The sequence below is a fragment of the Electrophorus electricus genome, chromosome 17 (assembly GCF_013358815.1).
Source record: "Electrophorus electricus isolate fEleEle1 chromosome 17, fEleEle1.pri, whole genome shotgun sequence".
NCBI lineage: Eukaryota > Metazoa > Chordata > Actinopteri > Gymnotiformes > Gymnotidae > Electrophorus > Electrophorus electricus.
This window is the reverse complement of record NC_049551.1, coordinates 5,880,326-5,897,825: the sequence shown is the minus strand read 5'-3', so window position 1 is coordinate 5,897,825 and position 17,500 is coordinate 5,880,326. Positions and strand designations below refer to the sequence as shown.

The window sequence follows — 17,500 nt, the reverse complement described above, 5'->3', positions numbered from 1 at the left end:
CTAAGAGTAAAGAGCAAAAATACTGAAACACTTTTTAGATGAGAACTCTGAAGAGGTAACGCAAAAAAAAAAGTATATTTACTTGCTAGAATTATGTCAAGTTTCTGCTGCACTGAAACTATTATTGTTGATAGTTTTTCAATGGTTTAATTTAATTTGAACCTACTGTCAAGATCAAAAGATCTTTTTACCCATTATCTTAGTGAGGATTTTATTATTATAAGACATTATCTTTTATATATAGTTATACAATAACTACAGAAAGTTCTAGAACCTTCTAGATTGTGTTAATGAGCTCAACTGAGTGTGAAGTTCTTTGCCATAATGTGGAATGAAGGCTTTGCGATCTTATTTTTTTCCTTCCTAAGCCTACATCTTAGTTTATAATGATACATGGATAATAGCATCTACTTGCCTTTGTTTACTCTTGGTTTATAATTTGATTATTTTGGGTGCATCGTGTGTTTGTTTGCTGACAGACCTGTTGGCTCTCTTGGTAAGATGGTGGGGGGACGCTCTGTGTGGCCATCATTGTCAGTGCTGGTGCTGAAGGCACATGTTGCATCATGGGAGAGCTTCACATGGAGACCCTGCAAGAGACAATTGAACATTTAGCATCTTACAGCATCTTGTGCACAGAATCTGACTCAATACCCATCATTTGTCATCACAAAGAAACCGATCTCAGAGCATCTTAATTTCAAACTATACGGCAATAATAAATGAGTTGCTTCAATCCAGATTACCGTTTGCAGTGGAGAGCAGCAATAATAACTGGAAGCCAGTAAAAGGCCCAGCAAAGAGTCTGTTCAACTGGACAGTCCCTAAGAACATAATAGTGAGAGCAATGTTGCAGAAGCACCTCCCAGTCATGCTGTACTGAAAATGAGGTCAGGAAGGACAACTTCTCTACTCGGACGTGCGGTTCACACAAACAATCCCGAGCTACGTGCAAGCCTTCGGTCATGTAAAATAAACAGATCAGAAAGAGTTATGTAAAAGATATATTTGTGTGTCATTTACTCCATAGAATACAAGCAGTTTGGATGTTTTTTAGACCTTAATTATGTGTCAGTTGAGAAATGTTACGTTGTTCAGTTTAGATCAGTACAGTAGATTTACTTTGAGTGTATTTGGCACTACACACTAGTCCTCATTGTGCTTATCAAGCACAAAATCCAAGGTGAACATATAATATGAATATGGAGTCATCTTGGCAACCCAGAAAAAAAATAAGCACTGCACCTGGAAGGCCAACCTTGACTTAGTGTTTTTTGCAGGTAAACACGAGACCATCACCAAGCCAATCAGGTGCTCATTAGCTGTGCTGTCAGAGGTGTATTTGAAACAGATTGTGGGTAGGTCCCACCCCAGAGACAGTGCAAGTGGGACATCCCTATGTAGATAATTGGGCCCACAGTGCTCCGAGACTCACTCCAAGACATACATCCAGAGGTTAGCACAATCACTGCTCTTATGCCCTTCCACACTACACACATGCTGTTCAAGTAGAGCATCACATGAAGTGTAACTCATGTTGACCTATTTATTTAGAAATAATAACCTGTACTATGATAGATATGAAGAATTTGAATGATGACTATTCTAAAGGTTGGCAGAAAAGAGTAAATCTTGTTGTTTTTTTTAGGGCAGTTTCTGCATCCAATGTAGTGTCACTCTATGAAAACCATGAATAATATGGTTATGGAATTGAAACCAAAATGAACAAAATTACAAACTCTTGCATTAAACCTATCTCACTGGCCATTTTACAAAGAAAAGTAGACCGACTTATTGTTGGTCTCGCATTCCAGATATCATAAATCTCTCTTTTGCTGGTTTGTTATAGGTTGTATATGTGTTCTGATTGTTGTGTAAACATTGCGTATGCACCTCCCTTTAAAAGACTTGCATGGTCCCTGTTCCATATTGATTTTTCCATAAAACAAAGAGACTTTGCTTCACTCATCAAATACAGTTTAGTGTCATATAAATAAACACAGACAGTCCTTAAGCACATGCAGACCCCTGAGCCATAGTCACTGCACTGCCTTGCTGTTAGGAGAAATTTATTATACTGTAATTCACTCGTTGCTTAAGGAATGCTGTCCCGTGACTGCATGAGCTTTAAAACAATAATCTCTGAATTGGAGAGACATTCATGCTGACATAAATACTCTGTTTTATGGGGCCATCAGATTCCACCCGTCACAAGACGAGTATGCAGTTTCCTCATCCCAAAAGGCCGCAGCCAGGACACCATCTGCCCAAAGACGGGCGAAGGCTCCCAGTCCCACTTACACTGGCTTACATAGCCCCTCAGAGAGACGAGTGAAGCGAAGAAGAGTCTTGTGAAAGTCACAGCAGGACAATCACCACCCACTCTGTTAAAAACATTCATTTATTAACAACACCTCATAAGTGTACAGTTAGAGACGTAGCCCGTCAGTCGCTATAAAAAATGGTGTGTTAAATATCACACAACTGTTAGTTAGTGGTCGGTTTCTCACCACAGGATCACTGTTGGTTGCGTATTGTTTGGGTGGCAGACAGGGTGGTTGCTTTAATAAACACTAAAAAGCAGACATCATACCCCAAGAGCAGGACATACAGGTAATGGGGATATGACACCTCAGTGCACAAAACACATAACATAGCTAACAGAGCTGGCTGCTTTGATCTACCAATCAGTAATATAAGTAGTTTTACTCACCAAACTTGGCACCGATTTACAGTGTTTATGTCTGGCAAAGAGAAGGCATGAAATTTATCTTTCCTACGCTTTGACAGAAAAGGATGTACTGATCAGTGAGAACTGAAATAATTTTTTGCTGCAAACTTCCGAACAAACTAACATTTAGAGTGTGGACTTTCTGAGCAGGTAGGTGAGGTAGGAGGTGATCTATTAAACCAATTAAGTACAAGGTATTTGCTTTGACATGTATGTGACCAAGTGACACGCTAATATACTGTAATATTGATCAGTGGAAAGCAATTACGAGTTCACTCAACGAGGATAACAAATAGATGTCCATCCAGGTTTTCTGCTGGACAGAGGACAGGGGCTGAAGACGGTTCGTCCTAAAACCCAACGTCTGGCCGCCCCAGTAGCAGTCCACCCTTAACTCAACAGTGACAATGACACGTAAACACTCCAGTGTATCCAGTGCCTGATAAATTCATACCAATACAACACTACCACCCCCCTACCACGGGCGGCCCTGTTGTGTTGAGAAACATCTTCCAAATAATATCCAGTTAGGAGTGGTTCTGTGAGCACAAGTTGACCAATGATGGATGCAGTAAAAATTGTGCATGGGAAATGAATATGCCACACTCAGTAATTGAACACCTATAAAATGCACTTATAAGCGAGGTGTACCTAATAAAGTAGCCAGCAAGAGAAGGTGTAAGCTATATGTTTCTAATAAAGAGGATAGTAGGAGTACACCACAGGGAAATACGGCATTTCAGAGCAGCGGAGGTTTCACAGCTCATTTCGTTGTAACTGCAGTGTGGCCTGAACATTCTGACCCTGCCTTGAGTTGAACTCCATCAAAAATAATATCACTATTTATCCTAAAAGAATATTTTCCCCAGGTTTTCTGTATTGTGCCACTCTTTCGCCCTCTACTGGTAGATGTTCATTAGCTGTCTGAGTCCAGTTCAAGGGATACTTTCATTTTTCTTTGCCACCTGTGCCAAGCACGGTGCATAGAATTTGTACTCTGCTCCTTTTTGTAACATTAAGTGATATAATAGCTACACAAGGTTTATTTATTCATATAAAGTGTACTCTCCCCTGAGTCTTTGTTGAGCCATCTCAAGCGTTGTATTTATTTTTATCTAAATGATCTTGATTATATTATCGAACAGAACAATACTGGCTAGGTACCAAAGTTCTAGAATGCTCATCGGGTAACAAGCCAAGGAAATATTGACCACAAACTGTAATGAAGTTATTTTCTGCTTTTGATATATAAGAGCAAGAGAGCAACTGAGCCGTGCTTGACTCACTGTTTCAATTTGATCTTCCAGGTAGACTTCATTTAGATTGGACACTATAAAATATGTTCACGGTTCACTGTACTAGTCCGTTTGTTTGCCCTTGCTTGCTTCAGTAGCAAGCTGTTCAGTTTATTCAGGAAAAAAGGATTTCTTGTGATACTGCTTTTCCCTCATGTCATCTCCAACGTGCATTATCACTGAGGAAACTGTGTACATGAATCAAGGGGTTATAGCAGCATGCCGCAGTTGCAACTGGGTTTATTTGTTTGTATTGTGCACTTCACAATATCATAGTAAACACGCATTTTATCACATCAAAACAGACCAGTGGAATGGAACTATAAAATCACAACCTAACTTGCTGAGTGTGGGATCTGATTTTTAACTTTTCTGTAATTACAGTAAAGATAAATCATTTTAATATAAATTATGACCTCTATAGATTTCAGTATGCTGCCGTGATTCCTCCCAGGAGAGCAGCCTAGTGGTGGTACTCTGTAGGAACTGCCTTTGGCTGTCTGTCTCTTCAATTACTGTCAAAGTACGGAGGGGAGCGTACAGCTCCGTGTGCACCACGGCAGCGCAGTCGAGCCTCGTAAAAGCCCCTGCATCAGGCTCAGGGGAATGCTCAAGAAAGCTGGTCTGTGAACGCAATGTGATCCACCACACAGACCCACCTCTCCTCTGACAGACAGACAGATGACAGGTTGCACAGGGCAACCGGAAAGACCGTCTCTATCTCCCTCTCCCTTTCAGTTGCTCCTCATTCTGGCAGCTAGGCATGGAAAAGCACAGAGCAGGCCAACACAAACTGGTAGCTATTTCAGGACATCCCTCTCGCACACACACACACACACACACACACGCATACAGATGACAGGAGTTCAGGATACTCATTATCATAAAGGTGGTCAATACCTATATACTTTGTACTGTTGCATGTAAGACTTCATAAAAGCACAAACAATTTTTCAGCATAAAATAGAATTTGGCTTGGCACTGCATATTTTATGAGCCTTGTCCAAATCATATAAATTGAGGATGTTGTGTGTATGTATGTGTGATTTGTATACTGATTACACACTAAGTCTGTGTTCTCATTCCAAGTGCTATCAACCAAAAGGCATCTTTGCTGTTATCGCTCCTCATTTTAATTGCAAATTTTGTGAGCAAGTTGGTAATTAAATGGAAAATTGCACATTAATTGATGAGACTAAAGATAAAGCAATTCTAATTATTGCACAGTATTTTAGGAGGCCTCTCAAGTCTCATTCCCTCGAGTAATACACTACCTAACACCGCAGCACTGCAGTAACACACACACAGACAGACAACGGACACGCAGACGCACACACTCACACGCACATGCACAGACACACACACACACACACAGAGAGAGAGAGAGAGAGAGAGAGAGAGAGAGAGAGAGAGAGAGAGAGAGAGAGAGAGAGAGAGAGAGAGAGAAAGCAATTGTGTACACATTTGTGTACACTGCGTCTCACACACACACACACACACACACACACACACACACACACATATACTTAATAATGAGTTGAAAAATCTCCAAGGTTATTGTCGGGCCTCTCCGGGTGAAGGGTGTACATCGATTAAGCTGTGCAGTTTGCTCTTCTGAAACGCATGACGACACACGATGGCGCGTCGGACATGACACGCAGCCTATTGATCGCATCGCAATGATCGATAACAACACATCGACCCCATCCGCTGATACACAGCAGGCGTCCCTCGCTCTTGTCATTCACTTAATGGGCTAAACAGGCATGTGCACAATGAGAACATGCACTCTTCACCCCACCTACACACAGCTAATTACTACATCATACACATACACGCACACACGCGGATAGCACAACGCTGCAGGGAGGCACAGGATATTACTGTAGGACAGCCTTTATATAGTACGCATGCTGCATAAAATCGCCTGTTGTTAATTCCGCCACAGAATGCGGTGTATGAAAAGGGAAATAAAGAAGCAGAAAAGCGGAATTATGCGCCGAGCGACATCAAAGGATCGTGAATGTGGAACGAGGGGAGGAAATCTAGTGCCTAATCAGAGTGTTGTGAACGTTTCTGGAAGGCACAGGCTGACTCTCGCGTGGTTAGGTCTCCTTCATCTCTTGGCGCACGGACAGCGTACCGCTAAAGTCTCGGCGCGAGGCTGCTGTTTGTGGCTGATTTGTTCAGCAGTATGGTAAAATTATCATTGCTACTGACCCTTTCATTTTGATATAAATTAATCGCCAAGAATAAGAAGGAGCAGAAATTCAGGTCGCGGGGGGGGGGGGGGGGGGGGGGGGTCGATAATGACGCGTCACTCGATCCTACAGCACCAGTCGGTAGCCTGTCTGATCACTACAGATCGTTCAGACAAGCGTCGCGGGAAGAACCAGTATCGACAAGCGCGCTGGACCAATGCCTGCGAGTGTGATTTCGTGAGTGTATCTCACCGTTTCTTTAAGTTAAAAAAACAAAACAAAAAAAAAACTACTAGGGAATAGCCATGCAACTTCCTCTCTATCTTTAGGTCATCATAATAAAGCTCCTCTACAATAATGCGTAAGAATAGCAAGCCTTGCTTTACACTGACTAATGTACATAAATAAAACTGAACAAACACATAAAGAGAACTGCATATATAAACCCATGATTGCCAGGTGAGCATAATGATCAAAGGGATGTATAGAGAAATAAGTAACAGATTTGGTATACGTGTTTGCTATTTGTCTCATACTGAGTGTAATTGTAGAGATATGAGAACGCTAATAATAGCTCTGTATTATCTGAGACATTTGATGCTTATGGTCCAGTACAAACAGGAAACCTGAACCAATCTGTGTTGTAAACTGAGAATACTGATTTCAGGCCAACTCACACTTGTCCAAAGTATTATTTTAACTGGGACATGAAAAGCAAGCACTGATCCTAAGTTAGTCTGGGAGTTTGCTACATCGGATGTGGTCTATCATGATCATTTTCATGCACAGACCTTCTCTCAGTCACTGGGCCAAATTTCACATCTGTCAAGAGCCACTTTATATCTGTGTACTCTTGCACAGATGGACAGATTATAGCAGCAGTAGAGATCAACATGTTCTCTACACACAGGCTGATGTAATGCTGAATGTTTCTCCCACTTACAAAGAATACCTCTCTCATCCTCTACTTCTAAGCAGTGTGCTGGATATGATACCATCTAATAAATGTAAGAAGACTTATAGCATAAAGGCCTGTGTTCACCACGTTGGAAGTGTGTCCAATTGTCATTTTTCCACCTCTGTTTCAGCACAACCTGCTCAGAAGTTCGTCAGTGGCAGATCCTGCAGGCGAACGCAATGAATAATATTAAAACAGCGGGCGCATCGCACGCACCCAAATATCATGAATCTTAATGTCCTGAGTCAGGGCTTCACCGAAGTGCATGAATAAAGCAAGCCATCTGAATGCATCCGCTCCATTAGAGGCTAGTGTGCAGGCCCATTTACAATGCGCTTGGTGCAGCGTGGGGGGCCTTGGAGGGGGGTGGGGGGGGGGACCCTACTCCGCTGATAAGGGACAAGAGAGGATGAGGAGAGGAGAAGCCCTGTATAGAGGCTACGGGTTCAGCCTGGTGCCCCTAGGCCACACACACACACACACACACACACACACCACGCAATCCCAACACTGCTCATTAACCTGTATAAGCCTAAATTAGGGAGAGAAAACACACAAGCAAACACAGACTTGTGCAGATGCTTGGGTCTTTCCAACAATATTTAAAAGCAATGCACCAAAACACACAAACGCAGACCGAATTTCTTTCCTGTTTGCCAGCTATCCTAGAAAAAAAAAAGGTTATTTATAGATAAATTTAGCTCATCTTGGTCTTATACAGTCTTTTCTAAGCAACACTATAGTATCAGTGATCTTATCCAGCTCAGCAGAGGCTACAATGACTTCAAGGCATTTACAGTTTAAGTGTGAAATAAGCAGGCAGAGTCTACAAAGACATGATCACTGCACCATCCATCCAATCTCCCTCCAATTTCTGCCTCCTTTGTGTTTATGCTAATGATTGTTTGGATATAGCAGATCGGGAAATGATTGCGCTGTGTCCTGCTTTTTAAAATTAGATTAAAGTCTTTGCTGTAATGGGTGTTGTCAAAACTTAGTGTGTGGTGAAATTTCGTAATTCCCCTTAGCCTGATGGATCGCATGCAAATGACCTCATTAGCATGGCTAAAAGCTTTTATTATAATTAGCATTTTCTCAATAGAACGCACAAGCATGGCACAGATGAAAGTGAAAAGAATTTGCATGTTTACGACAGGATTTCTCCTTTAAAAAATTAAAAGCAAACAATAAGTGTTGCATAGATAGACAGTCTTTGCTCTCAGGGCCTGTTTCTCAGATAGTGTTTCATTTGGGCTCTGTGTGCATTTTGGGCAACTGTGTGCTGATGGGGAGATGGGAGTGTTAAGGATATCCTCTGATTTATTTTAAACAGCTTTCTTGGCACCGTGCTAAAGGGAAAACGAGGCGTCTGCACATAGCCATAGCGGACGTTCAGGACTCTTCGACAGACATTGCTGGGCTTCTTCTTCATTCACAGTTCTATTCTCATTCACATTGGTCTGCTAGAACATCCAGTGGAGTTGCTGGAACCTTCTGAGCTTGAAATATTCTATTCTATTCTATTCTATTCTATTCTATTCTATTCTAATCTAACACACTATGCCAATTATGTTATTTATGATACTACTACACTTTAGTACACTTTAGTATACAAATACTTTACACATATACAAATACTCATTGATTCTTCAGAACACTAGAAAAGGAAAGAAAAGAAAAGCAAATTGAAAGCCTACAAGACGTTGTGTAATGTGGACATCTCACAACTATAATAAGAATAAATCCTTATTTGTTTACAGGTTTGACTTGACATTCACTCTTATGTCCCTGTTACAGGCCTCTGCTCTAGCACGCCTGGTTCTTGGTGGCAGCGTTTCGAGTTGGCAGGGAGCGTGGCAACATCTTGATGTTATTAGCACACGCCAGGGAGAGCATCCTGCGGTTGACGCACAGTGCTCACATTTCCTCTCGGAGCTGATAAAAATCGGTATATCGAAGGCTGAAATTCCACCAAAATTGGAGCTCCAGAGTTAGGGGAGAGCAGGGTCAATCTTGAAGAGTTTGCCATCGAATCACTTCCCAATGCTCGCATGTCGAGTGGAGATACGGTATAGAGACGATAGGGGCATTATCTCTCCCTCCATCTGCAAAGCTTTTTTTTATGGATACCTCCTAATCGTACCACCAGCCTGTTAGCTCTGGGACACTTAGCAAGGCAGCTAAAAAAAGACAGGTCTGTGATAAAACTTACTCAAGGATGACAGGATGTCGCGTGCTCCAAAGCACCTGTATGTAAAAAGATACGTTTATGGTTGGCAACTCACTGACCAATGGAAGCAGAGGCCTTGTCTGCAAGACTTTCTCACTTAATTTGTAGTTTTCCATTACTTGGCTGGTAATGGAATAGTAGCACTGGGAAATGAACTGCAACAGGCCTGTTTTCAGGGAGGTGTGGTGTCTGAACTACAGCACCAGGGTAGTGGAGGGAGACGTGGTGCTTCGGCTTAGGAACTAAAATGAGTGGAGCTGGATGGGGAAGGGGGAGAAGAGGGAGGGATGAAGAGGGGGAGAGAGAGAGAGGGAGGGCTAGAGAGAGAGACAGACTGTGAGAGGGAGGGAGAGAGGGAGACAGAGGGAGAGGGAGGGATGGAGAGAGTGAGAGATAGACGGTGAGAGAGGGAGGAATGGAAAGAGTGAGGGATGGAGAGAGAGAGAGAGAGGGTGGGATGGAGAGAGGGAGAGACAGAGACAGTGAGAGAGGGAGGGATGGAGAGAGGGATAGTGCAGCATGGCCTTGGCTGGAAAGTTTCAGTGGAATTAAGGCATGGATGATCTGCATGTAAAGGATTCCAACCTGTTCCATCCCTCACTGGAAAAAAAATAAACTGTGTGTGTGTGTTTGTGTGTGAGTGTGTTAGTGTGTGTGTGTGAGTGAATGAGCAAAGGAGAGAGAAAGAGAGAGAGAGAGAGAGAGAGAGAAACAGAGAGCAGTAGGGGGCTAATGAGTAGGGAGATTATCACACAGAGACTCTCAGCGCTCTGATTGTCAGCAGACTAATAATGAAGAGTTTAGGGTTCGGTTTCAAAAGAGCACCCAGGGGAAAATGGCACCGCAGGCGCCCGGGCATGGAACAGCCACGAGGGCAGGATGGAGCGGATCAAATGATCACCATGGAGCACACGTTCTTAGGAAGTTAGGGCCACAGATACGTCTAGGGTAAGATTTTAGGGTACCTTACAGGTATAAGAAAATTTGTGAGATAAAGAAAATGAAGAGGGATGGGGTCCGAGAGAGAGTAATACAGGTGTTTAAATGGCCACAGGCCATGTGGGTAGTTGGCGACTGGAGTAGGTGGGGTTGCCTTTGGTGTGGGGGTTTGGGACCACTGCAGTGTGTCAGAGGGCACGAAGATTAAAAGACAGAGGAATAAAATAAAAATGCATCTTAAGCACATGCTTGGCAAAATATCTGATCATCATTTACCATGTTATGGTCACCCAAATTAATATCTTTTGTGTCGCATTGCTGGATTCAAATCAATAAAACAAAAAAATTTTATGCTTAAATGACACTTATTAGATGTTCCCTTCGACCAGCTTGGTTGAAGTATCATATACCCAGTGGTTCTTCGTAACAGCAAGAAGTAGATGGAGGATGATGGACATATGGAGCACTGGACGGCCACGTTTAACCACACACTCTACGAACAGGCTTCCATGAACCTCCAGTATTCTCATCCCCCCATATTTGGGGCTCATTGGTGAATTCCAGAAATTCTAGAACTCTGGTTTTCGAATTCTGGAATTATGTTGCCAACCCGCAGGAGATGTTGAGGAAGAAAGGATCACTCGAAGGGAAGGAGCGCACAATGAGGGAAAGAGGCCGGCTTCGAGGCAAAATGAGCCCGACAGGATAATGAGGCCGCGTTCGCCGTGCTCGGCCCCCGCAGCTGATGTTTGTCTTTGTGCGCAGCACAGAGCCGCACGGCCCGGAATCCTTGGAAACTCCAAACAATCCAATATTAAATTTCCTCTGCAGTGCCACAGGGAGAGATGGAGGCATGCACAGGGGGAAAGAGAAGACACAGGGATGGAGGAAAACTGAGGGGGGGGAGAGAGAGAGAGAGAGAGAGAGAGAGAGAGAGGGAGTGAGTCAGGGAACAGCATAGAACCAGACAATGAAGAAAGACTTACAAGGGGAGGGAGGAAGGCAGATGCAGACTTGGAAGAAGAGAGAATATGGGCTGGGATTTGGAGAGACTGATTTGAATGGAAAGCCCCTCTGTCCATCCTTGGCACTGTGCCAGATTTCAAACCTGCAGGTGCATCAACAACTGTGGTTGGCCAAATGCCCGCCTCAAATCTAATATTACCATGAGAGCTTCCATGTGGACTTCAGGCAAATGATACATTCTTCCATGTATCTATAATGTTTTAGACAACCTCAAGCCCAATTCTGTGATTAAAATCCTTTTTGAATATTTATTTTACCGAAAGAAACATATCCTCTCCTCCTAAAGGGTCATTATTCACATTACATGGATTGGAATTTAAGGCAGGTGTGTGAGCATGTGCGAGTGTAAAATGACTATCTGGCTTTGTAAATATGGATGAGATGAGTTCTGTTGAATCCAGACTATTGTAATACATGTCTGAGGAAAAAAATTGAAAATATTCAAATATGCAAGGAAGTGAACAACATGAGTATGTGTGTGTTTGTGTGTGTGTGTGTGTGTGTGTGTGTGTGTGTGTGTGTAACACAACTAATTACACACCTGATCATGTATGTCCTCTCTAACATGCCCCCCCCCCCCCCCCACACACACACACACACCAGACACACCACCTCCCATTCAGTTCAGAATAGTTCCAATAGGCAGGTCTATAGTTCTCTAGTTATGAAGTATTGGAGAGGCCCAGGTCAGCATACTGCTCTGCCCAGACCATCTGGAGGCCATTAGGGCCGAGGGATATCGGATCCCCCCGCTGACGCTGCCTGGCTGGGTGGCCCTGCTGCACACAGCAACTTTCAGCAGGTCTGTGTGATTGATAGGCGGCCTCACTCTCAAACTCCCAGAGCAGACCCACACGCTGGGGTTAAAACACACGCTACTACTATTACCATACACAGTGTAACGCTCAGACCATAACACGTAACACGCAGACACACACACTCACCCACACTGTTACCATCAGGATACATACATATGGTGCATTCCAAGTTCTACAACACGCAGAGCAGAACACTGAACTAATATAACGTGGTCTCATAGTTGCAGAACACATTGGTATTTGCTCAATCAAAATGATTAAAAAGAATCAAGGTTATAGCTAGGGGCTGGTTTTGCAGCTGTAACTTTTATTCATTTGAAGGCCAGTAGAAATCTCTTTTAATCATTTAAAACTCTCAGTAAATACACTCTTTTACATTATATTTTATATTAGAATTTCTGAGGGGTTTTTTTTACTTTTTTTTTTTAGATTAGGTTGATTGTACACCTCAAGTTGTACAATTAGGTTTTAGATTAGGTTGTGCATGACCTTAAGTTGACTGATTACACACTTTTGACACACATTTCTATAGCTGTCACACAAGACAGCATCATACATAAAGCACCCGGCAGACCACACATGAATAGATGCGTCACAACCACATTAAACCTTACAAAAAAGCTTCCTGCCATTGCTGAACCATCTAGTCTTTCCATTTCAATAACATTGATGTTAAGGCCACAATTAACCCAGAAAACTGGGAAAGTATGCAAAGATGATTCTGACAGAACCAAACTTCAGTGTCAGTGTGTGCCTGTCCTACCCTGGTGAGCAGGGAACATACCTGTAGAGCGCACTTCATTTTAAGCCCTCGTTCCGAAAGGGGAAGAACAGACATGAGGGGAAACTGAGAAAATGTGACAGGAGAGACGAGTTTTTGTTTTGTTTTTTCTTAAAAGGAAAAAAAAAGGCGACATTTCGAGTAAATGGCGTCCAAAACCCACTCCAATTATCTTTGGCAGCCATGCCAGTGAGGCTGACTTAATTAAAGAGAGAAGAGAGAGGGAGGGGAGAGGAGGAAAGTGAACGAGAAAGAGAGAGAGCAAGAGACAGAAAGAAAAGAAAGAGGGAGTGCGTATCAGCCCAGCACACAAAGCCGCACGCCAGTGCCGTCCAGCACGCTTTCCTTTTCAATTCCACTTCAAAGCAGCCAGAGAAATGATAATAAAAAAAAGGAAGACAGAGACGTTTTTTTTTTAAAGTTCCGTAATTGCACGATTCATATCCAGCGTTTCTCTGTTTTTATCATTATACAGATAGGACAGAAATACATGAAAAGAGAATAGAAATGATTTTATTCCACGCTAAATCCCCAATAATCCTCTTCTGCCTTTCCCTGTCTGCCTCCAACGTTGACCTTTTCACAGGAATCCTGTTGCCATGGAAACGCTGCCTGCCCCCCCCCCCCCCCCCTTTACTTCAATACATACACAAAAGTACTAACACAAACACCTTTCTCTACACAAATGAGTGCACCTTGGTGTGTCCTTTCAACTTTCACTGGGCACAACAATTGTTTTAGTGTGTAAGTAAGGGAGTTTGTAAATCTCTCAGGTGAATTTATACCAGATAAAAAAGCTGTTAAACTCTGCATCCATTCTGAATGTTTTGTGTCCTGTGAGAATCTGCTCTAATTCAGCACTGTGTCTTTAAAATCCTACCTGCCCTTTAGGCTTATACAGCATGTACGCCTCATCTGCTCCCACAAAGGTCACGTGGGCCACTAAACTACTGGTTATGGCTCTCCAGGGAAGATAACATGATAGATTTCAGGGATACTAAAGAAAAAAAATTATTCCTAGCATATGACATCTACTGTGACACTCATCGTGGGTAAAATGTAAATAAATAAATAAATAAATAAATAAATGTTCACACCAACTTGGTAATTATTCTTTTTTTTTTTACTTACATGTGCTGTTCAAGCAATCACTGGTGTTATTATATTTAAACTTTTTCACCTTGGCTGCCCCGCTATTCCAATGTAATGTTTAATTACAACCCTACCTGTTTTTAAAGAGCAATCTCGGGTGTATTTTAGATGTAAGGAGGCGAGAGGGAGGCATCTGGCTCGAACGCCTCTCCAGAAGGAGCGTGGGAGGCCGATCCAGAATTCAGCTCTAACGTGTGACTACAAAAATAAACACACTTTCACAGACGACAATGGCCATCTCAGAACTGCAGCCATACTTCCAAAACCCCACTGTAAAGTGCATGCAATGCACCGCGGAAGATCAGCTGAACAGAAACGGCGAGGGAATGCATTATTCTGTCAAAACGCATTCAGAATCATAAGAGTGGTGCTTGCCCTCACGTGGCACTGTGAGGGTTGGGAAGTGTAGTCTATTCTGTGTTCTGGACAGAAACGAAACATATGCACTTGTAAAATGAGGGACAGCATGAGTATTTTTTAACACAGTACATCACTGACCCATAGCCATATTGAGAAAAAAAAAAACCATCTTTCTACTCTTCTCTTCGCTTTGTACTGTAGATTAACTAGGCAAAAAATGGAGAAAAGTGAGTTCTTCATATTGTGCTGGTCTAAGTCAGTGGGCCCAATGAAGCTGGCTAGCAGAAGCTCCGGGCAGATGTGTGTTTTGGAGCAGGGCAGAGGTCCGTACTGACCGCATTGGGCCAGAGTGCTGGAGGCCTGGGCTGGAACTGGGAGATAAGCCTGCCTCCAGAGGCCTCACTACAGGACAGAGAGCAGGGAGGGGGGGCAGAAAGAGAGAGGGAGAGAGACAGAGAGAGAGAGAGAGAGAGAGAGAGAGAGAGAGAGAGAGAGAGACTCACTGAGCAGCAGCTAACAGAACAGCTGCTGGTCCACGAGGTTAGTAGGAGCTCCTCTCTCTGGGCGTCTGTCTGCATTTTTGCTTTCTGTTTTCTCTGCTTACTATTTTCTGTGGTTTTTGCTCATCACGCTGCCCCTGCCATCCTGAAACCTGTGCTTTTCCCTCGCCTCTCTCACTCTAAATGGCCATCATTCTCTTTCACACTTCCTCAGTAATTCACTCTATTTCACTAACTTACCTACTCTCTGCTTTTTGCAGAATCCTTCCTTAACACTTTGTGTGTGTGTGTGTGTGTGTGTGTGTGTGTGTGTGTGTGTGTGTGTGGAACATTCCGGCATGTTGAGCTCAGACTGCAGCATTCTGCTCTCAGTGGCAGGATTGTTCTTGCCGTGCAGGCCCAAAGCCTGTTGCCACGGAGACCGCCATACCACAGGTCCGACCCTGGAGAACTGTGGCTCTCCCCCTCAGCGGGAGACACCGGCAGCTGCAGCCCAGCTGCTCTGACCAGGGCACACACGCGTGCACATGCAGACACACAATTACACACTCACGCTACATCACATTATGACTATTAGTAATGGAACAAGGTTACAGTGCGCAAACACACACTCATGTCTAAGTGAAGATCACAGGTTTATCTGCTTTGAAATACATCACCACTGCTCTGCAAGGGAGTACCACTATCATATCTAAATACACTTGGTCCTGGTCTTCAGCCTAGCCTTGGTCCGAGTCTTGTGGGTCACGCTACTGACATCAATATGCTTGTGCACACACACAAACGCACAGACGTGTGCGCATACACATTCAAGTGCCCCTTTCGCTGCATTACAGCTGTTACCACTGGATCACAGATCCCTCTTTAACACTCCCTGCCTCTGTCACACACTCTCCTATACCCTGTGCTAATATGCCCCTCCAACTAACTCATTTACTTACTCTCTCATTCACTGTAGTGCTGGAGTAAGGGTACTCCACCATGGCTTCCAACAGCTCCTCAGTGCTCACCAAACGGTAAGTGCTGTTCAGCCAACACAGCCCACACACCGCAGAGCCCACAGAGGAAGAGCGGCGCACTAGCAGCAGAGACCGGTGATGCATCTCCAACCATAGCACTGTCCTTTTACTGTCCCGCCCTTTTGGAACAGACACTTCACTCTAATATTTAAAGTGACCACAGCACGTCGGTACTTCAGGGAGATGTGTTTTTGACTTTGACCGTCCTGCCTGACGTCACATACGGAGGAGCGGTACAAGGGTTGCAAGCTCCATGTCCTATCTCATCAAAGTGGCAGATGTTCTCCTTCCCACCTCAGAGCTAACGTGATTCGCCAGCAATGCTTCGTCTGAAGCGGTGCATAGAGACGTGTGCCCTCGCATCCAGAATGGGGTCTGGGCGCTGCGTCTACAGGCTGGGCTCTGCATCCTGCAGCCAGGAGCGGACTGCCAGTGATGGCTTGTTCATGCTGAGCTACGGGGACCATTGCTGGGGGCGAGGGGTCCAGCTCATGCCATCGTGCACCAAGCCTGGTGCCTCTCGAGGTTCAGCACGCCAGAGGGTAATCAGGATCTGTGTCTCCTCCCTAGCAGCGCGCAGCACAATGTCCTTTAAAAACTTGACGCAGCCGCTAGATTTGCTCGGTCGGTGCTGTCTCTCTCGCGCGCTCACATTCTCTCCCTGCCCACCCTCCATATCTACAGTTAAAAATGGAGAACAGCATGTCAACATTAGCGCTACGTGCTGGCTGTCTCCACGGAGCAGAGAGGAAGGTAGAAAGGTTTTTAGTTTAGGACCATTAATGATGGGCTTCTGCCAACACCATAAGTCAGATGATTTATGACTATGACTGGTTTTAAATCACTTTAGATGATAAACCTCTTGGCTATGTTGTTGCAACCACTAAGAGCACTGAAAGCGCCTCAGTATAATTGCTCTATCACCCGCATATCTACCAAGATGCAAAGTGCTAAGCAATTTATCATTTAAAAACTCATTCATGTAACTGAGGGAAAAAAACAGAACAGTGGATTGAAGCAGACACAGAAACAAGACACTGTACACTTCTTTGCATTTAAGGTGCATCATATGTCACTTATATGCTTGTATGTGAGAGTGAGTGAGTAAGTGCGTGTGTGTGTGTGTGTGTGTGTGTGTGTGTGCGCGTACGTGCGTGTGCGCGCAAGCGAGCGTGCGTGCGTGAGTGAGTGAATGTGTGCGTGCATGCCTGGATGAGTGAGTGTGTGTGTGAGTGGGTGTGTGTGTGTGTGTGTGTGTGTGTGTGTGTGTGAGTCGGTGTGTGTGTGTGTGCGTGTGTGCGTGCGTGCGAGTGAGTGTGCGTGTGTATGTGTGTGTGTGTGTGTGTGAGTGTGTGTGTGTGTGTGTGTGTGCTCATAAACAGAAGCAGTGGGGGCTACCATGACTTAAAAAGAGCAGCGTCAGTGGAGAGATCAGGGGTGGAGGCAGCGAGGGTGGAGGCAGCCCACAGCACTCCCGCTGCCTCCACTCC

General features: G+C 44.0%; 1 protein-coding gene across 6 annotated transcripts in view; it reads right to left on the bottom strand.

Moving 5' to 3' along the window:
* The window catches only part of pknox2 (pbx/knotted 1 homeobox 2), a 50,937-nt gene that overhangs the window by 19,124 nt on the left and 14,313 nt on the right, over positions 1–17,500 (bottom strand). For 5 of the 6 annotated variants that reach the window (XM_035535931.1, XM_035535935.1, XM_035535936.1 and 2 more), the window contains exon 3: positions 482–590. In XM_035535931.1, coding sequence (XP_035391824.1) covers positions 482–568 — 87 coding nt within the window. In that variant the 5' untranslated portion in view covers positions 569–590. Of the gene's footprint in view, positions 1–481; positions 591–746; positions 825–17,500 lie in introns of those variants that run through there. The other variant, XM_035535934.1, reaches the window with a different exon arrangement.